Raw genomic sequence first — 25,577 nt, 5'->3', positions numbered from 1 at the left:
ATTATTTTCCAGCTTATAATCCAGAAGTAATAACATGTCAGATAAATTTATAATATACTCAGGTACTGCAATCATTTTAATGGGTGGTCGCTATTAAATGCTAGCAATAAAAAATGTAGAAACAATTATAAATGAGACAAGAGACATGAACTTAAAAGAATGAATGAGGGCCAAACAATATCATATAAAATGGTTATCTTACTACAGACACCCAACCATATATGAAAAAAAACCTTACCTCAAAATAAAAACAAAGGTATGTTTTCTGATAACAGAATTTAACCCAGGGTGTTAATCTAGTTTCTCCTACTACAACAGAAATTACATTTCTTCTAAGGAAAGGAGTTAAGATATATTTTTACATCCAAATATTTGTCCCATTTGGCAATATTCTTTTGTGAGAGTTTTATTATCTGCAGTGGCACGTGGGCCTGTGTTTGTTAATACAGGAGTTATCCAAAAAGGGGCAAATTTCTAGTATGGATAAGACTCTCCCTATTCTAAATTTTCCAACTCGTGACAAACACTGCGACATGCTTCTGCCAATGTTTCCCAACACCCTCAGCAAATATAATATGAAACACAACCCAATTTAGCCAAAAAGTACCATGTTAAATCAATATCCTCCCTAGACATGTTTTTTTTATACCTAGCAGAGGTGCCCTCTCCTTCACAGCAGCTCACATGTCTGAACACTGTGACATATGATGTCTCTACTCTGTCTAAGCATGCACATGTCCTTTTTCCACGACTGGGTTATAAATTCCTCAAACTTCTCCATATCTCTAGAACAGTAATTGTAGCCTATCAGGAGTAGTAAGTGATAAGTACTTGTTGAGTTAGGGAGCGCAAGAAGTAAATACTATGGCTTTTACTATTTCCATTATCATGGTTGTCACCTATGCTGCCTTTGATTTTTTTTTTCCAAAGAGCCAGGTAGAGAAAGCCTGCATTTAGTATATAAGGAAACTTTCTAAAAAGCCTGTTTTAGTTCTGAATCCTGGTTTCTCCATTCATTTATACCATACCTGCTTTGAGGTAATTTCATCAATAAAATGGGTATAATGGTGTTAACCTCTGGGTTAGTATCAGGATTTAGTGAGATAACAAATGGGGAGGGCTTAGCACAGAGCAGTACACAGAATAAGCTCAAATCATTGGTAGGGAGAAGATAGTGGCATACATCCATTTTTTGTAGCTACAAAACGTTGGTTTTCGTCTTACTCAATTCCCGGAAGATACTCTTAGTGTAAAAACTCTGCTCTCAGGCTGCTTCCACAGACCACACAGCACAGTGAGGAATCTTCCCAAAGCCCTGAGCTCAAAACATTTGAGGACCACTCTGCACTCCAGTGAGGCAAATGGAGTCTGGCAGATTTTTATTTTTACCTATATTGTGCTGCAAGGTTCTCTCAGAAATTCTGGGAATGAGATCACTTCAATTCCCCTCCCCGGGGGCAGCTACTCCAATCTGTTACTGCTTCAGTGTGAGGATCAGAAAGGGAGTATCCTTACTTAGTGTTTCACTGCTGCTCATTCTTGGTGCCATGTCCTGGAGCCCAGAAAGGAAATGTTATCATTGTGGACAAGAAGGGGCCACATGCTAACCTGACTAACTCGGGAAAAGCCTGCTTGACAGCCTTGCAAAATCAAGAGACCTAAAGTAACCACAAAGGATGGTCTGCAATTAAAATCTTTAATTGAAAAGTGGTTTATAAGTGGGTAGTCCTGTCCTAAGCCAGTATCTTCTCTGACAAAGATCAACTTCGATCTTTACTGAACCTATTTGTCTTTTTGCATCTAAGATAACACACATGTGGAATGTCAGGGCAACTTGTAACTTCCCTTTTTCTGGACCTCATCACAACCAGATGCTCCTATGTGCCAGGAAGGAGACCACAAGTTTCCTCATTGTTACTGTTATCATGTTAATTGTTCATTGTTACTATTCTGTGCCAATCTAAGTAAAAGTAGGTATCAATCATTTTAGTTTTTATCCAATCCCAGAGGTTCCCCGCCCTCTTTGCTTTCTCCTGCCTCCCTAATCTATCACCAATGGATTTCAAGTAATCCACTTATGTCTCCTCCTTTGAGTGTAACATATAAAACAAGGTAAAAAAAACAAACAAAAAAAACCCTGCCATTCTCCAGAGAACTATCTTAATACATTGAGATTCTGCTTCCCGGCAACAGTATGGCTCAAATAAACTCACAAAAATTCTTTACAAGTTTGAATGTGGGTGTTTTTGGTTTTTTTTTACATTAACATCATTTATCACTTAACTTTTTCTAGAAAAGTCTCTCTCTCACTGTCGCTCTCACTCTCTCTCACCTGCTTCTGCCCACCACCACGTACAGAGTTCTACAGAAAGAACTGTCACTGCAGAGCCAGCACAGGCTGAACCTGGACAGATGCTCCTCTCTACCAAGCACCCTCCCTGGACAGCATTCACCACCCCCTCGGGGCGCCACCTGCTGAAGCCGTGCTGCTCACACCTCACAGAGCATCAGGAAGCCCTGGAGAGCAATGGGTCTGGAGAGGACTCAGGGATCTGCAGTCCTAATGGGGCCCTCCATAACACTGTGTCGTGATAACGTTGATGAGGAAAAGTAACTGATTCCCAGCCAGGACCACTGTGTGTGGGGAGTTGGGCTGCTCTCCCAACGTCTGCATGGGTTTTCTCTGGGGACTCCAGTTTCCTCCCACACCCCAAAGCTGCACGCATTGGGTGAACTGCGGTGCCTACACTGTCCCCGCCAAGTGAGTGTGCACACGTGTGTGAGTGCACCTGTGATGGAAGGGCATCCTGTCTAGCAGTGGGTCCTGTCTTACACCCTGAGCTGTAGAAAGAGGCTCGGGCCACCCGCCACCTGTGACCATGCCCTGGAATAAACAGGTAGGAAAATAATTCTCTTACTTGTTGGTATTAATCTTTCTGTTCAAGGACCTTTGAACACAGATTCGGAGAGTATGAACTCACAGGGACTGGAGAGCACCGAGCTCAAGCAGGTGATGCTCATCTTTATTTCTGCCTCCAGTGCTACTCCCTTCCATGTCCCCAGCTCCACTGCAGCCTCCCTGCCTCTAGTGGGCTCCATGGAGACAAGTCCTGAGCCCTCCAATTAGCATGAATAGGGCACTTACTTTAACGTAGGTGCTAACATACATTATCCTTATCTCAGCCCACACTCACTCCTCACTCAGAGAGACACATTAATCTCATTTTACAACAAGTTTAGAAACATCAAGCAACATTTCCGAGGTCACAAGTGACACAGGTAGGTCTAGGAGCCAAGGCCTAACCCTTAAGCCATGTGCTACGTCCACTCCAGCCTCCAGGTCTTCCCCTACTGGACCCCACCATGTCTCATTCCCTTCCTGGAGAAATATGAATGTTGATGTGCAGTGTTTATTCATTCAGACAACACACTTGTTAGCACAGACCTTTTAGAGACTCAATGTCATCTCTGGACACAGTAACCTGACTTATTCATTGCACTGTTGAAGACATAGTTTTGTCCATGGGGATCTGACTTCAGTATTCTCAAAACATATCCAGTCCCCCATATGCAATCACCCACATGCACACTCTTTGATGATAAATAGGAAGGTGCACCATTCCCAATGAGTATCCACTACGACAGAGCACAGGACCCTTCACTCAGGATGGAGCAACTAGAATCCTATCAGGCTGCTCTGTTCCAAACCTCGTCATGATTCTAACAGAGCAATCAATTGACCTGAATGCAAATAAAGGTTCCTCTTCTCAGCAGCTGTGTGACCTTTAAAGTTCTGTAAACCTTTTTGAATCTTGGGTTGAAATTGAAAGAAAATGATACTACTCGAAAGATGGTGTGAAGGAATAAAGGAGGCAAAGTATGTAATATTCGGCATGTAATAGAAACTCAGTAAATTCTAATTCTCTCTTTTCTTATCCATCTTCTGACTAGTTGAGCAAACCTTAGTGGCCACAGAGTCCAAAGGCTCCCAAACCTAAGTGCACACCAAAATCGCCTGGAGAGGTTTCTAAAAATGCAGATTCTCGGGACATACCCTGAACCCAAACAACTATCCTCCCCAGGAGTCTAGGCCAGGGATCTTCATATTCTACTCTGCAAACCATTTTTTGAAAACCACTGGTCTGTCCCAGATCAGAAAACATCAGGTCCAAAAACCCAACCATGGTTCTCCAAGGTGAACTGGACTGAGGAGCCCGCTGCTGAAGCTGGAGGACTAAGTTTTAAAGATTTTCTTTTCATCCCTTTCCCCATTCCCTTTGATTTATAAGGTGCAATTGTCATAAATATGATTCCTAGCTTATTTACACTGTATTAAAATTAGGAAACCCAGGATTATAAAAAAATCCTTACACAAAAACTATTATTGCACAGAAAGTAAACAAATGAAAACAGGAAATTCAAAACCATTCTTCCCATGGTGGTTCAAACTCCTTATGCAAATAGTAACAATGAATGCATCAATTCAGCAGCTTACTAGACAATAAAAAGACTTTATATAGACAGCAGGAAAATGCATTCAGTTACTGTCAGAATAATAACTGCATTTCTTGACTGGTGCGCATTAAAATGCTCAGTCATCGTTTCAAATAAAGGCAGCTCTGTGTCAACCAAATACACAGTCCAAGGACCTTCTGACTCAAACATTTGTCTACATTAGATTGATAGATGTCACTTCACAAGTATTGATGTGACCCATAAAATTCCCTTAGGACCTGGGTACCAACTCTAGAGAGAGTAGTTAGTTCTCAAGTTGGTGTGTCAAGAAAGATTTGAACAATAATTTGTCACTAAAGTGGCTTGCATGGTACATAGGAAAGAATTTTTAGCCAAGGGGAAAAAACAGTAATAAAAGGGTGACCTTTGGCAACACTTTAGTAAGACTATCTATAACTTAATCAAGTTAGTGATTTTTTTAAAAAAAAAATCCTATTGATGCCATTGTAATTAAACTAGTTATAAATAACAGGAAAGAAGCAAGGGGAAGGCCAAATATTATAGTCATTTGTGCAGCTTTGCCAGGAAGCTGCAGTTCAACACTCCCCCAGGAAGCCACCATCTATTCCCCACAGATTGCTGGGGGAAGGGTCTGGACAGGGGGAGAGTAGACACATGCCCAGTAAAGTCTGGGTGTCATAGGGAAGGTACTTGCTTGTCAGTCATACACCTGGGAATAGGTCATTGGCCAGGGGAGGCATGGCCACTGCAAGTGTGGGAAAGTTTGGAATATTTAATTTCCTAAATAAAAAAAGTCCACTCTCTTGCTCTCTTGGCTCCCCTGCATTCACTCACATGGCCCACAGCCATGTGGACCCCGCACACAATGGATTATGGACTGCAACTGGCCTGATGCTGCACCAGACCCAACTCCACCATGGCACGGAAGCTCTGGGCACCGGCTCTGCTTCTAGCTCTACTGAATTCCCAGCTGCACTTCTTCCAGGCCTGGATTAAGGGAATGGGACTTTAAAACCCCAAGGATGCAATTCCATGCAAATAAAAATCACTCACCCTCATCCTCCTGTACAAGTCTTAGAAAATTCTTTTTCTTGAGATATCACAAGGACCCGATCCCCAGCAATTCCACTTCTGGGTTTATACCCAAAATAACTGAAAGCAGGATTTGTTGTTGTTGTTGTTGTTAATCCTCACCCAAGGATATTTTTTCCATTAACTTTTTTTTAAAATATATTTTATTGATTTTTTACAGAGAAAGAGAGAGTTAGAAACATAGATGAGAGAGAAACATCGATCAGCTGCCTCCTGCACACCCCCCACTGGGGATGTGCCTGCAACCAACGTACATGCCCCTGACCGGAATCGAACCCGGGACCCTTGAGTCCGCAGGCCAACGCTCTATTCACTGAGCCAAACTGGTCAGGGCTTTCCATTGACTTTTTAGAGAGAGTAGAAGGCGGGGAGGCAGAGAGAGAGAGGAAAAGAGAGAATGAGAGAGAGACATCAATGTGAGAAAGACACATCAATTGGTTGCCTCCTGCACGTACCCCGATCTGGGCCAGAGATTGAACCTGCAACCCAGGTATGTGCCCTTGACTGGGAATCAAACCCAAGAGCTTTCAGTGCACAGGCTGGCCTACGTTCTAACCATGGAGCAATATGGGCCAGGAGGAAAGCAGGCTCTTGAATAGATATTTGTATACCCATCTTCATAGCAGTATTATTCACAATAGGCAAAAGGTGAGAGCAACCCGAGTGTCCATTGACAGATGAATGGATAAACAAAATGTGGCTTGTACATACAACGGAATATTAATCAGTCTTGAAAAGGAAACTCTGACACATGCTAAAACATGGATGAATCTTGGACATTATGCAAAATGAAATAAGACAGTCACAAAAAGGCAACTACTGCATTTTGCCATTTATGTGAGGTCCTTAGAGTAGTCAAATTCATGGAGACAAAAGTAGAATGGTAGTTGCCAGGGGCTGGGAGGAGGAGAGAATGAGGACTTCTTTGGTGGGTATAGAGTTTCAGTTTGAAAGATAAAAACGTTCTGGAAAGGAATGATAATGATGGCTGCCCAACAATGTGAATATTTAATGGCATTGAACTGCATACTTAAAAATGGTTAAATTGGTAAATGTTACGTTACCACAATTTGGGGGGAAATTATGTGTAATGCTCACCAGAATAAGACTACCTTCCAAAATGCTCTCATTTTTATTAAAATCTTCAATCCTGTGAAAGAAAAGTTGCTAGTGCTTCTGAGGACCAGATGTGCGCAATCTCGGTGGATGGGAGAGAAGACAATGAAGGAAGAGCATCTCAGAAGTGCCCTGCCTGGCAAAGAAGTAGAGAGCCTGGGCAATTTCAAAGCGGTGACCTTTTGGTGCTGATGACAGACAATGATGCACACACTCTCCCTGGCAGTCACCAACGAGCCCTATTCACCAGAGTCACCTCCAAAGGGCGAAATCTAGAGACAAATTCTGTTTGAAGAAAACACAGCCATCCTTCTCCCCCTCAGTAGAAAACTGCCAGGTTCTCTACAGAGGTGCAGCCAGGACACTCCCCACAGGAAGATAAAGTGCTGCCACTGATAACACATCTTTGCCTGTGGTGTCTCCAGGGCCACTGGAAAGTGAAGGGGAGGATCTCATTACTCATCCAAGCCCGAATGGGCGTGTGCCATCCCACCTGCAGTTTAACCAAGAGCTGACAAGATGTTAAAAACAAAGGAGAAAAAAGGCAAAAAGTAACTCATCCAAAATCTTGTTTTATTACTTTTTTAGGGATAAGAGCAGTACTTTTCTATATTCATTTAAAACAGCGGTTCTCAACCTGTGGGTCGCAACCCCTTTGGTGGTCGAACGACCCTTTCACAGGGGTCGCCTAAGACCATCCTGCATATCAGATATTTACATTACGATTCATAACAGTAGCAACATTACAGTTATGAAGTAGCAACGAGAATAATTTTATGGTTGGGTCACAACATGAGGAACTGTATTTAAAGGGCCAGAAGGTTGAGAACCACTGATTTAAAAGAACTGAACTTATTGGACTGAGATGGCTAACTCCTGCGGGGGAGGTCCAGGAAGAGCATGGAATATGAGTACTGAGATCTAGCACCAAAATGAGCTGGAATGATTTGAGCATTGTTTTTCCCAGCCGGGATGATAGACTACACATAATAAATAATGCCCATAAATAATGGAGGAAACACAAATTTTAGGAAATTAAATAGCCTTTCTCTGAAGCCCAAAGGTCGATTAAGAGATGATTCTCTCGGTGGTGAAAGGAGGAAATGATTCCCTGGTAAAATATGGCTCCAAATACTACTTCCTACACATATTCATCTCACCGAAGTACAGACCTGAAGAGACAGAATCAGGAAAGAGTTCTTCCTTTTCCTTCAAAATTTAGCCTAAAACAGTGACTGCCACTATCTAATGAGCTAGGGTGCTATAATCAATTATTCATTTAATGAATTATTAAACAGGTATTTAATCTACACACAGCAATCAAGTTATAGGTGTATAACAAAGAGGCATAAAAGATATAAATTCAATGAGTGATAGTTATAACCGCGTGGTTTTAGTTAGCCCCTCTATGTTTTAGTTTCATTTGCGTTACTAGGAATTCCCAAGTTAGAGACAACATATGGAATGACAGCATTACTGCCATGGGCTTTCCACATTTAGCAAAGCAGACGATGGTGCATCTCTCTCAGATCTGGTCCCCACTACCTAGACCAGTGATGGTGAACCTATGACACGCGTGTCAGAGGTGACACGCGAACTCATGTTTTTGGTTGATTTTTCTTTGTTAAATGGCATTTAAATATATAAAATAAATATCAAAAATATAAGTCTTTGTTGTACTATGGTTACAAATATCAAAAAATTTCTATATGTGACATGGCACCAGAGTTAAGTTAGGGTTTTTCAAAATGCTGACACGCCAAGCTCAAAAGGTTTGCCATTACTGACCTAGACTCTAGTGCCCTCCCCAGGCATGGTTCCTTGTGCTGGGCTCAGTTCAGCTCATATATTCTGGCAAAGCAGAGCAAAAAGAAAGAAATCAAGTCCATCCTCTAGATCAGTGGTTCTCAACCTGTGGGTCGCGACCCCTTTGGGGGTTGAGGGACCCTTTCACAGGGGTCACCTAAGACCATCCTGCATATCAGATATTTACATTACGATTCATAACAGTAGCAACATTACAGTTATGAAGCAGCAACGGAAATAATTTTATGGTTGGGTCACAACATGAGGAACTGTATTTAAAGGGCCAGAAGGTTGAGAACCACTGCTCTAGATTCTCTGGGCCCGGCATTTCCTCCGAAATCTGGCTACCAGCTCTGGAATCATGTGCCACTCAGAGCTGTTTTCTTACAGGTCCCAGCACACTGGGGCAAATATCAAGGCCAGGGTCTTGGGCTTTGGAGGGGAAACCTGAAGTGGAGATGAAGAGCAGGTTACCATCACTGTCCTTATGGGTCAGGCAAAGAGTCTATCAGGAGCAGAGAGACCATCCACATTCACAGTCTGGGGATCTAAGAACTCCATTTTCTGACATATTTTTTTAAATATATTTTATTGATTTTTTACAGAGAGGAAGGGAGAGGGATAGAGAGTTAGAAACATCGATGAGAGAGAAACATCGATCAGCTGCCTCCTGCACACTCCCTACTGGGGATGTGCCCGCAACCAAAGTACATGCCCTGTGGACTCAAGGGTACATGCCCTGGGACCCTTGAGTCCACAGGCCGACGCTCTATCCACTGAGCCAAACCGGTTAGGGCCATTTTCTGACATATTTAGACAGACAGCTGAATCCCAAGGGGTCAAGAGAAGGGCTAGTGTGATGATGAACGGCAATCCTACACTTTGTTCTCTCGCAAACTAAGATCCACTCATGTAACCTCTCACAGGGAAATATGAAAGGCAAACACCTGAGTTAGGAACTGAAAGGACTACCTCCCATATACCATCCAAGTGGTGAAATGAAATCTCATCTCGTTTTGTTTTAGTTATTATGAAAAACAAGACACAAATGTTACTAGGTCCTAATGGGGTGAACCAAGGTTAGGACATAGTTTCCAAGGAAACTATTTGCCATAGAAAACATATCCTGGTTCTCTTTTTAAAAAAAAACAAAAACAAAAAATAATAGTAATAACATCAATGACCACTTACACATGTCTCTCAAGGATTCCTGGATGGCAGTCTATATTGGGGGAAATTGTTTCGTATCAATGGGATCTATGCCCAACCTCACCAAAATGTCTTCTATTTTATCTACTTCAATCTGTATGGGCCATTTGGGGATGGAGAACCAGGAGGCAAACTGCAGAAACAAGCCTGCCTCACATGCACTAAACAAAACGAAAACACAAGCTCTCTCTCAGTAAGACTTATGTCTGTAGTCTGTAAATTCTCAAATAATCCAGCTTTAGATTTAAAAAGTATGGCAGGATATACGTATCACTACTCAGTAGTTCAAGTATTATAAAGTGACCGATATTTGGGCAAGTAGCTAGGTCATAAGTCATTCATAATGTTACTTTATTGTTCAGTTATTTTATGATGACATAAGAGCACAACGCCACAAGTACATGCACAAATTTAGAGCATTCATATATGAATAGAAAACTGTCCACCACAGCCATTCTGTTATTTAAAAAGAAGAACATTAAAAGTTCCTTTTCTTTTGAAAATTTTGAGTAGGGCATGTCACACTATTATTATTGCTAACAAATTGCATGAGTCAGTAAGATCCCTAAATTTTTACCTTCTGTTTCCATTATACACTTCCACTGAGTATAGCAATCAATGAATCCCTCCCACTATTACTCATTATATACTTTTTGTTTTCATTATCACTTATTGCTATAAGGCTAATCAAAATACCCACTCAATCAGAGCTATCTATAGAGATCATTTTTTTCATGTCATTTGAGCATATCTAAAACAACCAAACAAAAACACCAAGTATTGCAAAGTACTAAGGGCAGATGAGAGTTTGAGGATCTTTGGACATCTAGCCAGTTCATATATTGTCACCAAAATTTTAAAAATTAGGTTTTAAAAGATATAACATTTATAATTGAGAAAAAAATAACAGGAAAAAAAGGCATTGAAGAAAAAGATTTCCTGGACAATGAATAGATTACATTTGACAAGGGCATTAACCCGCCCAATCACGTCTTTTGCTCTCATTTGCTATAAATACACAGGCCAGCAGGAACACAGCTCATTGTTTTGACCCTCCATGCTGTGTAAGCTTCCCAGTCTTACCTAATACATTAAGACATATGGTAAAGCACTCCTGGATTCACAGGATTTATAGATCTCCCACAACAGATGAGAACTATCCCCTAGCGCTTGTCAAACAGCCTAATTCAGATACTTACATTCTCCTTTTAAAATGTTTTTATTTTAAGGGGTTGTTTTCCCAAATGATCGATCTGGGTTTCATTTTTTAAACATAAATACTAAAAAATACAGTTCCTCTCCTCAACAGAAAGAAGTGTTTTAAATATAGTATAAGCTTTTTAAAGTAATATTTATACAGTTTAAAGAGAGCAGTCACAAACACTTGGGAAATTAAATTTACATGTGTATTTATGAAATATAACCAGTCAAGCTGCATCTGTTCCTATTGCTACTTCCTTAACATCGCTTTTATTAAAAATAATTTTCTTTATTGCTGGCTGGGAAATCCCTACAGCATTTTTCTCATTTTCATAACACCATCAGGTCAGCACTTTTGATTAAATAGTTTTTGGGGATATTAGAAAAAGCAGTGCTATGTATCATAAATATTTGATAAACATGTTTACATTATCAATACACTCAAGATATACCAAATATTTAGATTGCCTTATAAAAACATAACTGATATACAAATCTTGTATAGCCCAATTATGGATGTTATTCAGCATTAGTATTTTTGCTCCTTTTTGGAAATTAGCTTCTGTCTAGTATAACAGCAATGCTTTGGAAACTAAAAACACAGCACTTCAAACAATGATTTGAGTAATAGAAATTTAATTGAACAGTAAGTTGTTTTGCAGTATGATGCATATAAAACCTAGAAACATTTCTTAGCTTGTTCAGTGAATAGCAAAAAAATAAAAAACCAAAGGCTGGCAAGAATTTAAATAACTGTAAGGTAAATGTTATTTACACAAACTTCAACTATAAAGCAAGCAATCTATGGAATTCTCTGTTGTCTTCTAAAATATACTAAACAGTTTCTGTTTCAAAAGATCCGGCCCCCCCCCCCTTTTTTTTTCAGAGAAGAACTTCTTTTTTACAGACACTATTTAGCTTAGAAAGTGGGAAAAAAAGAAAAAAAAAAAAAACTCGGGGAAGATTTCTATGAACTCAACGCTAAAGCTAATCTGTTGCATGTGTGGTTTCTACACTAGTGAGCAACTTGTAGGAAACAACACTGCAGCTGACTGCACAAGAGCTGGGAACTGTTCCCCTGGGCAAGAGATCACAGGATGACTTTGCCTAACATCGTGGCTCAGGCAGGAACAAAACCATCACGCCCCCAGGGCAGCCTCATGTTGTTAGATAAGAACCCTCCGCTCCATCACTGTCCTTGAAATCCTGTGCACACGGGAGCAGCTGGACCAAGACAAATCAGCCCTTATTCTCTCTGTATATGGCCCCCACACACACCACTTGTTTGTGTTCCTTCGCCTGCTAGGTTCTGAATGACATTGTTAACTGTGACCACACAACTGGATGAATTTACAAGTTTTCACACACTTTTAGACCCAACATTTCGAGTATGGATTTACTGAGTTTACATGATATACAGTAGCTTACACTATTTACTTTTATCTTATCATGTTACAATAACTACTATGGCCATAAAAATTCAAGAGAAACTTTTAGCATGATTTCAGTTAGTCCTTAGCTATATCTATGAGTTAATGTTTCAAGCAATATCCTACTTTAGAGTACATAACGCTAAAATCAACATACACAATAATTACACAAACCTAGAGCAGTGCCCTCATGATTTCCTAATCTACTCGATTACCATGCACACGCACACACGTACACACACGCACACACACACACCTGCTACATAGCATGCCACAACTTAGAACTGTGTTTCATTTGACTGGCAGATAAAAGGGCAAAATTCCCTTCAGTGACGCTTTTTCGCCTTAGAAGCACATAAACAGGATAGTATTTCTCCAGACAACATGATCTTTCCATTTCCAAACATCCTCTAGACACTTAAAGAACTTTACCCCTGAAGCCTGACACGTATTTCCAGTAAAAAGGCAAACAAACCAACACTGTTGCTAACCTAGTAAGACCTTCAACCCTCAGCATCATCACCAACTATAATCCCCTTCACATCAACTTCACACCACGAATAGTAAATGATTCACAGCTCATATGGCTTGGGGTAAAGGCAAAATCCTTCCTGTACTACATACAACAAAACGTCAAAATCAGACAATGGCATGGCTTCAAAAAGGTTTGTTTCAGATTCCATAACAGAATAACATATGCTGCGGTACAAGGATGTGGAGCTTTTGTGTTCCCTAATAAGAAACTCCCAGCAGAGCATTTCCCATGTTTTACAGTGACATCTACCAGCCAGACCCAGGGAATCCCAACATAAACTCAGCTTCCTTCAGCACCACCGTCTGAGAACAGCTTCTGTCCACACAGTGGTGCAATCCTAACAGGTCTGTGGCACCCAACACGCACTGTTAAGGTAAGGAAACGGTGGGTGAGCAATACCCTTTCCCGTCTTTAAAACCAAATCATTAGACATTAATTAACTGCAGGATAGAAGCACCACAAATGCCAACCAGAAATTTAAATATTTGCCCATCCCAGGTACAAAAATGTGAAGGAACTGGCACACTTTGCCTCGCGCAGGCAGACTGACCATGGCTTGATGCTGAGTTTTGTAAAAAGTCAATGAACCCAACCACCCCTTAGACAGACACATAAAGACCCAGGAGAAAGCGATTGTGCGTATTAGAATGTGTGATGTGTAATCGTGTAAAATTTTTTAGAAGAAGCCCTGTTATGTTTTAGTGACGATGTGATCATCGGGAAATCATACAGATATATAGAACCTAGAAATTACTTTATAAGTGCAATGCTACCTCAGAAATGTAATTACATTATCAGCTAATTTCTCACACCTGATCACATTAAGGAGCCCTGGAAAGAACACTTCCTGGTGGCCTCACAAGGTCTGGGACATAGTCTTGGAAACTTGTCTTCCAAAATTCTTCAGGGCCTACACGTGTAGCTCCATAATTACATTCATCTGTTCTGATTCACTCAAGTGCCAAAATATACTCCAAACCAAAATATTGTGAAAACAAAAATGCTTAAAATGCTTTCAGAAAGAAAAAATTCCAACTTTTATTATACTTCTCACCTACACACATTCAAAAGGTACAGACTATCTGTTGGACGCTGCGTTCACCACAAGCTGCCACATCTACAGGAATCTCTCGGGGCGCTGTCCTTTCCTTGCGGGGCTCTCCGCAGACACACGCCCCTGCCTGCCCCTCAGGACTTTAAGGGAAGGCAAGGTGTTAAGATCTATTGGACTCACCCTTCCTCCCTCAAAGGAAAAGCACCACAATGGCAGCCCACGAGCAGCAGTTCCTAACCAAAGCCAAGTTCAATACTGCACTCAGGAGAACGCAATGAGTCCTTTCCATTCTGCTTGGTGAAGGAAACCAAGGGCTCAAAAAGTTTCAGGTGGCCCCAACCGAGGACCAAACTTGGGACTTCCCCCCAATGGCAAAGCCTAGAAAACAGGAAACCGGAGAAGGGGCTGCCTGAGGTTCGCTTTGATGAGTCTGCAGCCCCGAGACTGAACTTGCCAGACCGCCTCTGCTTCGCAGCCGTCGAACCCCGGGAGTGCGCCCGCCGCGCCCCGCTCGCCCGCCAACCTCCCCGCGAGGCCCGGCCGGAGCACGCCCCGGGGGCGCAGGACTTACCGCACCGCTTGCACAGCACCCTGCTGACCTCCTTCTTGAGGTTCCGGCCGGTCTCCAGCGGGGGGAACGAGGCTCGGAAGGCGGCCGGCGGCCGGCTGCTGCTGTTGGCGTCGGGCTCCATGAAGAAGATGTACCTGCCGTCCTCCTTGAGCCTCCCGCAGGCGGGGAAGGCGGGGTGGCCCCCGGCGCCCAGGCGCACGGTGAGCAGCGAGTCCTTCTTCAAGCCCCCGGCTTTCACTGCCCAGACCTGGTGCACCTTCACCAGATACGGCGCCTCGGCCCCCGGGTCTCCGCCGCTGGGCGCCGGGGCGGTGGGCCAGGCGGGCGCGGTGCCGTTGGCGGTGGTCCGCGCGTCCTGGGCGGGCGGCCCCCGCGCTCCCCGGCCGGCGGCTGGCGGCGGACGCTCGCCGCCCCACGCCCCTGCCTCGCCCGCCGCCGCCTGCCTGTCGAGTGCCCCCTGCTGCCGCCGCGGCGAGTGCACCTTTCCCTCGATCACCACCGCGGCGCGCCGAGCCAGCTCCTGCACCGAGCCCGCGCTGGGCGGGGACCAGTCGCACCCCGAGGCCCCCGCGGGAGCCGCCTCGTCGCCGGTGGCCGCCCCCGGCGCCAGGGCCGCGGTCCGCAGCAGCAGCAGCAGCAGCAGCAGAAGCGGCGGCGGCGGCGGCGAGCGGGTGGCGGGGCCCGGGCGCGGGGCCCAAGGGCCAGCACCCCCGGAGCGGTGCGGGGCGCGTCGCCATCTCATGGTGTGAGGTGCGTGCGGGCTCCGGGCTGTCGGTTCGGATGGTGCCTGGCTCTCTCCCGCTGCCTCCCTTTTGCTCTCTCCTCCCGCCCTTACCCTCCTCCTTTTATTTATTTATTGGGGGGTGGGGGTGCAGGAGAGTTGTTTATGGGAGCTGAAGGAGGAGGAGGAGGGAAGGCGGAGGAGGTGGGTGGCACCGCAGAAAGGCGAAGAGGAAGAAGGGCAAAAAATAAAAAAGATAAATAAAAATAAAGCAAAATAGAAAGAAAGGGGAAAAAAGCCGCTGCCACCGCCCGGGTTGCTGGGAGTGACAGGTCCTCCCCGCGCCGCCGCCGCCGCCGCGCCCGAGCCCTGCTGTCGGGGCTGCTGTCACAGGAGGAGGACGTGGAGGTGGAGGCGCCGCTCGGCGGGCACCAGTCCTTTGTGTGAAGTGATGCTGCGGCGGCGGCTGAGGCTGCGAGCGAGCGGCCGGGCGAGCGCGCGAGGGAGAGCGCCCGGGAGGCGGAGTTGCGTGCCGGGGAGCCGCCGGGGGGCCGCGGCGGCAGCGCCCTGCGCCCCGCCAGCCTGTGTACCTGCGCGGCCAACGCGCCCCGCGCCCGCCGGCCCCATGCCGCGGCCGGAGCCGGGCCCCCGCGGGCCTCCCTGCCCCGGCGCCTCCGCCCCCGCCGCCGCCCCGATTGCTGCAATGGGCGGCCGGGCGCGGGCCGGCTGCAGTCCGAGTGGGCTGCGCCGATGTCCCGGGGAGCGAGCGGCGACGCTCCAGCGAGCGGCACCTGTTAGCCGGCGCCGGGCGCCCGACCGACCGCGCGGGGGAGGGGTGGTAGCCGACGCGGAAGGGGAGGCACCTGCGATGCGGGTCTTCGCTGCAGAAAAGTTTGGGGAGAACTGGTTACTTGAAAGTCAAAGGGAGCCATGTTCACGGGAGACGAGCAGCAATTAAGCAACTTTGTATCACGCTCGCTCTCCTGCAGACGAACGCACGCGCAGCGAGCACTTCGGGCCTGACGCGCTCTCACTCCGTTCTCTGGTGACAATTACCCTCGCCTTTCCTCCCGGTGAAATCCCCTGCTCGCCGAGGGTTTATGACGTGCGGTGCTGCTGCCATGAGCATTGTTGCTCAACAAGGCCGTTTTCTGTAAAGTTGATGTCACTTTGTCAACTCGTCATTTTTTAAAATATGTGAAAAGAAATGAAAGAGGCTTCTGTGGCCACTGGAACCAAAGGTCCCAGACACGAAGAGCTGTAGGTTAAATGTTGTTCTGAATGCCAGCCCCCCATCTTAACTACACCCCCGCTCCAGTGGTCCCCTGTCCCTCTCTCCCGCTACCTGTCCTGCAAAATTTCAGGAGCTACTTTTAAAGCAAGAATCCATCTTCTCCCAGGCATGTTCTTTTCAAGCAAGTACCACTCAACAGAAAGAGAGCACACTTGGGTGGAGGGGGGCAAAGAGGGGTGGAGTGGGGGACATCTGTAATACTGTCAACAGTACGTTTTTTTAAAGAGAGAACACATTTTTAGCATTTAAAGGAAAATATTTCTCTCAGGCTCTTTTATGGTGAAAAATATATTCAATAGCCTAATAAAACTGGTTGAAGTTGTTATTCAATGGCCGCTGAGAGGAGGCTGACAGCTGCGGGGGGTAGGGGTGGGGGACTAGAGGGGATGAAGGGATTGAGCAAAAAAAGAAAGAGCTCATGAAAACACTGATAACAGCCAGGTGATGTGGTGAGGGGGAAGGGAGGGGGAGAAGGAAGATGGTATAGGGCAGTGGTTCTCAACCTTCCTAATGCCGCGACCCTTTAATACAGTTCCTCATGTTGTAGTGACCCCCAATTTTATTGTTACAAATTGAACATAATTAAAGCATAGTGATTAATCACAAAAACAATATGTAATTATATATGTGTTTTTCCCATGGTCTTAGGCGAACCCTGTAAAAGGGTCGTTGACCCCCAAAGGGGTCGCAACCCACAGGTTGAGAACCGCTGGTATAGAGGGATAAATGGTAAGAAAAAAAGAAAAAAACAAATCACTGTACATTTACTTTTGTGAAAACACAGCCTGCATTTTCAAATACAAAAAGAAAAAAACCCTAAAGATTGTTTCAGAAATATAGAGAAATATCAAACTTAAATAGCAAAAAAAAAAAGTCATTTTGCATTTCCCATGTTTCTTAAATAACTATCCTGTCTGCTAACACGCAATAAAAAGAGTAACTGTGAAAAACGGACATTTTCATAGACTCCTATAAAGTCTCATTGAGAATATCCTGTTGGCATTGGGTAACCAATCAGGCGCAGCTGCAGTAGCAGGATCTGCTATGCTTGTTGTTTCATATATTGCGCCTTACCCACCCAGGGATAGAGCTTGTCAAAAGGATGTGTATTCCCTAACGCATTCCCATGTCAGCAAGTCCCCTCACAGAGCATCAGGTGACATCTGAACGCTTCTGTGCAGTAGGGCCACTTCAAGGTTCACAGCAACCTCTTCCTGTGCTCATTTTGAGGAACTTTAAACAAAAATGTACTGTCCTTTGCATTACACACTCATCAGAAGTTCAAAATTCTGGCCACACTGCTTGTCTTGCCAAGACCTTACAATTGCAGCTGCAAGAAAAACATACTGTCCTCTAAACGTTGTTTCTATGCACTGGGTCTCCTCTGGGCAAGTGTATCCAAGACACTATGGTTCACTTGAGAACGTGTCTCTCTCTGTCAGGTCTCCACCTGACCACCTTTGTGTAGGTGGGGGAGGGACTTCCAAAGCATTGCTTTCTTTTTCCAGTAAGTGTGGGAAATTGCTCCTGCTCTGAGCTCAGGTGCCAGTACTCAGCGATTTGTAAAAGGCGTGGTACCTTTTAAAGCTACTCTCTCCACTTCAAGCTTGAACAAAAAATGTCATTAAATATTGAAGTTTGGAAATATTCAATATTTCAGCAAACTCACTGAAACTCAAAGACTAACAGATCACAGTAAACAGTTTGAAACAGCGTGGTACCATGGCAGCCATGCAAAGCATGGGACAGAGGGATACCACTGTGAACTGTGAGGATAACGTCCTTTTTGCTCCTCTGGAGAGAACAGTGTATGTGGGAGAGTTGTTATGTTCTGCTTTTGAAGATTACTGCCCACTTTCAGCTTTTCACCTCTCTAATCGACTGGAAGCAGCGGATCACTAGCCCTGCATCCCCCTCAAGTCCTCCAATTGTCATGCCTAGGCCTTGCCACAAAGACTGCACATTTATTAAAAAAAAAAAAAAAAAAAAAGCCACATCTCTAGAAATCATAATAGGAGTTTTTCATGTTTGAATTCATTTAGAACCCAGTCACATTCCTGTTGACTCTTGTCACCATGGATACCCATGGCAAGCTACCCCATCTCTCCTCATTTTTCTATAAGTTCACCTTTTGGTTTCAACAAAACCAATGGTTTTCTTCTCCTCACTCGTGGTCTCTTCCATCAAAACAATAAGTTTTTCATCCTCCTCTACGTCACGACGCACATCCACAATCTGGAGAATGTTGTGGTTCGCACCCAGTTCCAGCGCATCAATGTTTATATAAATACAGTCTTCCAGGAAATCTTCAGCAAGCTGTCTTCTTTTGGCCAAGTTGCACTCCACCTTAGGGTTTGCCTGTCAGATCTTAGTCTGATCCACAATTTTCCTTACTTGGGTTCACAGTCCATATCAAGCATTCTATCTGCTTCATCAAGGACAAGGTAGGTGGTTCTTCTCGGATTTGTTTTCCTACACTCCAAAAAGTCAATCAGTCTTCCAGGTGTTGCAATACAGATTTCCACACCTGTCTCCAAATCACGTATTTGTGGTCCCTTGGGAGCACTACCATAGATGCAAGTAGACATCAATCGGCATGAGAATCCAGCAACTACTTGTTGCACCTGTTAGGCCAGTTCCCAAGTCGGTGCCAGCACCAAGCAAATAGGCCCATCACCTCTCTCTAGGAATGGCTCATGATTGGTGTGCACACTGGAAATAAGACAGTGTTTTCCCAGATCCAGTCTGTGCTATTCCAACCATATCCAAACCACTTAGACTTTTACAGGGGTCGCCTAAGACCACCGGAAAACACATATATAATTACATATTGTTTTTGTGATGAATCACTATGCTTTAATTATGTTCAATTTGTAACAATGAAATTGGGGGTCACCACAACATGAGGAACTGTATTAAAGGGTCATGGCATTAGGAAGGTTGAGAACCACTGACGTAGAGCAACTGGCCATCCCTGAGCTTGAATAGCAGGGCTTCAGTAAAGTTCTGTCTTGCAATCACGTCCATGACATTTTGCAGGGGAGTTTGCTTCATAAAAATTCAGAACTGGCTTGGGGCAGTGTGACCTCTAACTGTAATTTCCTTGCTTCTGTATGTCTCCACCTCTTGTGCTGTGCACCTAGCCAAATCAGGGTGTTCTTGATTAAAATTCTTCTCAAATTTGGGCAGCTCATCAAGATTCCACTTCCTTTTAACTAGTTTCTTCCCAGGGTTTCCAAATTTATTTCCTGATAGAGGCCCTGCCCTACTTCCTCCAAATCAAGGTGCACTAAACCATGGATCCAACCAAGGTCTCGGCAACTCAAATATCCTGACCTGGTGTCAAATGCTTGCAGCTGGCAGTGAATCAAGTGGAAAGAATCCCTACAAGGAGTCGTTGGAGGTGGTTTTGGTGACAGCTAAGCCTTGCTGGGGTGGCAGGGGTGGAGGGGCGGTGGGGACAGGAGCCTGAGCTGCTCACCTACAGACCTGTGGAAATGAATGAGGTTCATAATATTCTTTACACTGAGATTCTACAAGTCACCTCTAGCAGTTTCTTGAAAGTATGCCACATGAGCTTTAGATTGTTTATATAAAAAATAAACGCAGATTATAAGCCACAAACATCTTTTATTTTCTTGGCATGAAATAGGTGGCTAGAAAACAATGTCCCACTCTCTCCAAGTCCAGCTTGGAGGGATGGGTCCTGAAGCGCACTGTGCTTCAACATTCAGAGATTCCTATTTCTGATGCCCTGCTGAAGTGCTTTCAAGAGAATATCACCCCAGAGCAGCACAGTGGTACAGGTCTGGCCTCCAGTCATGTTCTCTTGAACATTGGTGCTCCTAGTAATTCATTGAAAGAAAGTGGTCAAACACCCAATCCTACAGGTGTCTTCACTTTTCTTTAACCTGATCTCACACATTTCTGACTCTTAACCTTTTTGGAATTGCAACTCTAGCTAGAACACTTTCTACTTTCTCTCCACCTTTCAGGCCTTGTACCAGTTATCTACTGCTGTATGCCAAACCAGTCCAAAATGTGATGGCCTAACACAGTATCCATTTATTGAGCCCAGGATCTGTGGGTTGGCAATTCTGACTGGGCTCAGCTAGCAGGTTCTTCTGTTCTGAGCCAGGCTCACTGATGGCTCTGCTGGGGGCTGACTAGTCTCAGTGGCCTCAGCTGAGACAGTTTATCTCTTGAAAAATAGGGTCTCTTTTCCTTCATCAGGTTTAGCCTGGGCTTATTTATGGCACCTGGACATATTCCAAGAGCATGGTCAGAAACAAACAAGGCACCTTAAGGCCTAACCTCACAACTGGCACTTTGTCACTGCCACCATTCCAAAGCCAGTCAAATTCCAGGGGTGGAGGAGTAGACTCTTAAAGTGAGGAACTGAAAACTTGCATTGTCAAGGGACAGAGACGCAGGAAGGGGGAGAATTGAGGCCAATTCTGCAAATTATCCACCCCCAAGAGAAAGCATCCTTTGAGGTTCACATACCCCCTGAAGCCATCTTTCTTAAATACTAGACACTCAGAATGAGCACACCCATGGCGCACACCTCCTGCATTTGCAGTCTGTGTCATACCGACTCAGTATTGATCGTGTTATTTTATTGAGCCCAAATATTTTTGTTTTACTCCAATCTCTCCAACTAAATTGTAAGCTTGTTGAAAAGCAGACACCATATTTTCAGTGTTCCCTTGTTTGAACCCAGTTTGGGGCACATGTCAAGCACTCAGTGAATGTCAGCTGATTACTTATGGACTGGTGTGTAATGTATTCACCACAGGTTACTACATCACTGCTAACACTGTCACAGAGAGATGGAATTCCAGGAAATAAAAACAACAATAAAAGTTTAAAGTACTGGCTTAGAGAGTCATTAAATGCATACATACTCCCCCTTTTTATCTATGATTAAACATAAGCTGCTTTTCATATTGTAATGCCTTTTTTAATGTATTGTTTTATGCCCTTACTTTACTCCCACATCTTCTCCTACTCCTCTCTCAGCAGAGGGGTAAGGGGTAATTCTTGTTGATATTTCCTGGGCAAAGGTAGGCCTTGTTACAACAATTCAGTACTAAGAACTATTTGCACATATGTTTCATTTCAATTCTTGGAGTCCTCATTCTTGAGGGCACCCATATATTGGAGGGATGTTACCTTCTTTGGCCCTCTTAAGTGAAGGGGAAATAGTATTTCTAATAGGATTAACATATGTTTGGGAGATAGGTATGAATAATTGTTCAGTGTGATTAAATGCTCTTCAAAGAAAGAGACAGTTTAATTTGTCCACACTATTGTTCTAAAAACACAAAAATAAAAAGGTTCATTCTTGTGAGCATCCTAAAACCAGGCTTCTTAAACTTCAGTGTGCATCTGAAGCATCTGCAGATTGAAAAGCTCAGCTTGCTGGCCCGTCCCAGAGTCTCTGATGCAGGGGTCTAGGGTGGGGCTCAAGAATCTGCATTCTAACAGTTCCCAAGCGATACTGATGCGGCTGCTGGTGGTGGGGAACCACACTTTGGGAACCACTGCAGAACCTTCAGATTTATAAACTCCAGTCTACATAGCACAGTAACACTATAAACATGTGTAAACATACTTTGACACTATATTCAAATATTCAATGTCCCCTTCCTCATGAATTTTTCACATTCCAATTTTTTGGGGAAAATGTGGGTTGCCTGTGTGGTTATTAGAAGGAGATTAAAATTAGAAGACTTAGTCCGACTAGTTAAGGAGACATGGATGACTACCTATTGGTAGAAACAGTGAAGGCTTCCTAGAGAACTTGTCTCTGTGACCACTTGAAACCAAAATAAAAACTAGGGATCAAAGCAGTTGTCATGTTACCTGGGGATATTTCATCTGCTCAAGCAGGGAAAGAACAGACAAAACTATGCAGGTAAATGTGAAATATTACTTTTACTCGTTGAGAAAATCTAAAGAGGAAGTCCTCAGTGCCATGGCAATCTGACAAGGTTTTCCCATCCCTGGAATTTATATCTGATTAAATGCTTCTAAGTGATGGTTGTTGAAGGGATAGCAGGAAATCCACAGAGGCGCTGGTATCTACTTTATCATCATTGACCAATAGCGCACAGAGTGCACACCTCCAGCCATAAATCATGTAACGACTGTGCTCTTGGTCCTGGAGTCCTGAATTTGCAGTTGCTAAAAGAAGCTTTGCTTCCTTAGAAGCATATCTTGGAGCAGACACAGGAACCAGAACAATTTAGACACAGCGAATTAGCAATAAGCTGGGTTTGAGAGAAGAGCAACAAAAGAACTGGTGAATTATAGACCCATAGAAGCCACTCATGGGTGGCAAAATGTCTCGGTTGAAAGAAAGGAGATTTTCTTACCAGAAAGTTAAGGAGAATTCATTAAATATTGGCCACAATATGAATCTTCAAAACCTGGGCCAAGCCCTTTGAGTCACAGACACTGGAGGCCCTGGTCACTTCCATTCACCCAACCACACATCTACCCACTCATACTTCCATCTACCTATCCATCCATCCATTTCTTTAATTATATTATAAAAATAGCAGTACTGTGTAGCATCAGGCAGAAATACAGAGATGAAAGGCTCCTGCCCTGAAAATTATCAGAACCTAAGTACTACTAATTTGCACACTTTGGTATGACATGAAATCCTATAGATTTCACATATTTGAGCTCAGTTGAGAGGGAGAAAAAATAATGAAACCAAGAGAATTTTCTGGGGTATGTGTGAGTGTGTGTGTGTGTGTGTGTGTGTGATTCAAGACATCTTTGAACCTTGTGGAAAATATGGATGATCAAAAAGCCTCCTTTAGGCTCACTTTCTTAACCCACCAAGCAACAGACCTCACCAGCCAACCAAAAGATGAACATTCATTGAACATTTGCATTGGGCAATATATGTAAAATTGAGAGATGTAATTGGCCTGGTGTCAGATTCCAATTCTGCTATTTATTGGCCCTATAACCCCATTAAATAAACATAGTTCCCACTTTATTTCACAGGACACTTGCAAAGAGTAGAATGGATTCATATATGAAAATTCTCTAGAAACTCCATTATTATATAATATACAAAGTGAATAAATGATAGCTTGCCCTCAAGAATCATCCAACCCAGTAATGAAGGCAGCACATTTTGAAAATCGCCTTAAGGTTGGTCATACATCTACTTAAATAACCTTATTGTCAGAATCTCATTACTTCCCAGGGATACTTTATTCCATCAGTGTGAAGGAGGGGGATCAATGAGGGGAGGAGGGGTGACATCTGAAATACTTTCAACAATAAAGTTCTTTAAAAAGTGTTTTTATATAACAGGCTTTAAGATATTTATTTTAGCCGAAACCGGTTTGGCTCAGTGAATAGAGCGTCGGCCTGCGGACTCAAGGGTCCCGGGTTCGATTCTGGTCAAGGGCATGTACCTGGGTTGCGGGCACATCCCCAGTGGGAGATGTGCAGGAGGCAGCTAGTGGATGTTTCTCTCTCATCGATGTTTCTAACTTTCTATCTCTCTCCCTTCCTCTCTGTAAAAAATCAATAAAATATATTAAAAAAAAAAAAAAGATATTTATTTTAGACCTGGTCATAAAATTCAATTAGTGATTCTCTGGTGTGTGCATCAATGCCATGTCATTATTTGTTTAGACTGAGTCAGCTATGATTGCTGGTCTGGGGCTGGCAATCCTGTCTCTCCCCTCATCCCTCCCATCTGTTCGCATGAGTTAATAATTTTTTGCAAGGGGATTATTGATGTTTTTGTTGGTGGTGGAGGTGGTGGGGGGTGTTTCTGTATGTGTGTGTGTATTGCTTTCTAAAGGAGAGAGGTGGTGATTAAGGAAGAAACAGAAGAGGAAGGAGGATGGAAATCAGGGTGAAATGGGATGTGCTCCCCAGGCTGGCTCAGAACAAAAGCTTGTGCTTCTAGGGACAGAACCACAAGTAAAAGCTGAGGTGGCCGTTTTATGAAGAACGTTATATAATTTAAAAGCACACACCATGCATGTTGCTTTAAGATGCAGGTGAAAAGTTAAAAAGCAATGTGAGTGTGCTTTCCATTTCTGGGAAGAAGAACCACTGTGGATGTGTCCTGCAGGAACTACGGGAGAACGAGACAGCAGTGGGAAGGTCACCTCACTTGTCGGAGAAGTGGGAGAGGAGTGTTCTCATGGAAGTGCCTCTTAAGAAAGAAGATAGAACAGAAGAATAGCAGATTTCGTTCCCACAAATGTATGGCAGGCCCCACAGTGGGTATCCAAAGCCACTACCAAGGCACACTTTGGAAGATGTGGTGGGGGAAGGTGGATATCAAGCTAAGATCCTGTAATTATGCCCATGTAAGCTAATGAGCTAGAAATACAGATATCAATGTTTATATGATTTCCTCAGTACCCTCCTTGGGGACAATGAGGTGATAAATATCCGTGTTATGATTAGCATTATTAACTAATAGCGTAAAACATACTGTAAGGTAGAGAAGGGATCATTGTTATCATCATTTTGCAGATTATTGAGGCTAGTGGATAAAATACTACTTGTATTTTATCACATTTCCTTGAGCACAAGTTTCTCTCTTGTGCCTTATTAGTAGTGTGGCATTATCAATACATACCATATAAACCATCAACAGGAATATGCTACTTAAGATCCTAAGTACATTACATATAAATCCTCTCAAAATTGACTTGAAAATTATATTGTACACTGACATTTAGGAGTAATGAATATGATTTTATTTACATTTCTAGGAACACTTTTTTGGGAGCTTATTGTTGCTTTTACATATATGCCAAATTTTAAGAAAAAAAAAAAGAGGTTTAATGGTTAAGTTTGTTTTTGAGTTGCATCTTTCTCAGTAGTAAAAGTAAACAGCATTTTTGCTTTCCCCCCAATTATTCCAAAAGGATTCAATGACTACCTTAAAATTTCTGAGAGATTTTCCTTAGGGATGAATACAACCCTGGGGGAAACTTTAGAAAAACATGTAGGAAATGAAATGGTTGTATTTGTGATTGACTATTTTTCTAAGCCTTGCAGTACCTTATACTACAAC

The 25,577-nt window shown here is 43.6% G+C and overlaps 1 protein-coding gene and 1 pseudogene across 1 annotated transcript in view; both read right to left on the bottom strand.

Moving 5' to 3' along the window:
• Positions 1–15,231, bottom strand: part of NRG1 (neuregulin 1) — a 960,018-nt gene extending 944,787 nt beyond the window's left edge. Inside the window, exon 1 of the mRNA XM_070408369.1 lies at positions 14,490–15,231. Within this exon, the coding sequence (XP_070264470.1) occupies positions 14,490–15,231 (742 nt within the window). The remainder of the gene's footprint in view (positions 1–14,489) is intronic.
• A 3,130-nt stretch (positions 15,232–18,361) lies between these two features.
• LOC139005859 (probable ATP-dependent RNA helicase DDX5 pseudogene) lies at positions 18,362–21,096 on the bottom strand (annotated as a pseudogene).
• Between the last annotated feature and the right edge of the window lie 4,481 nt (positions 21,097–25,577).

Source organism: Myotis yumanensis, unplaced genomic scaffold, assembly GCF_028538775.1.
Source record: "Myotis yumanensis isolate MYYU_CA2020_CCGP unplaced genomic scaffold, mMyoYum1.0.hap1 SCAF_3, whole genome shotgun sequence".
NCBI classification, from domain to species: domain Eukaryota; kingdom Metazoa; phylum Chordata; class Mammalia; order Chiroptera; family Vespertilionidae; genus Myotis; species Myotis yumanensis.
The sequence above is the reverse complement of the archived record's forward strand: the minus strand, read 5'-3'. Positions and strand labels throughout refer to the sequence as shown.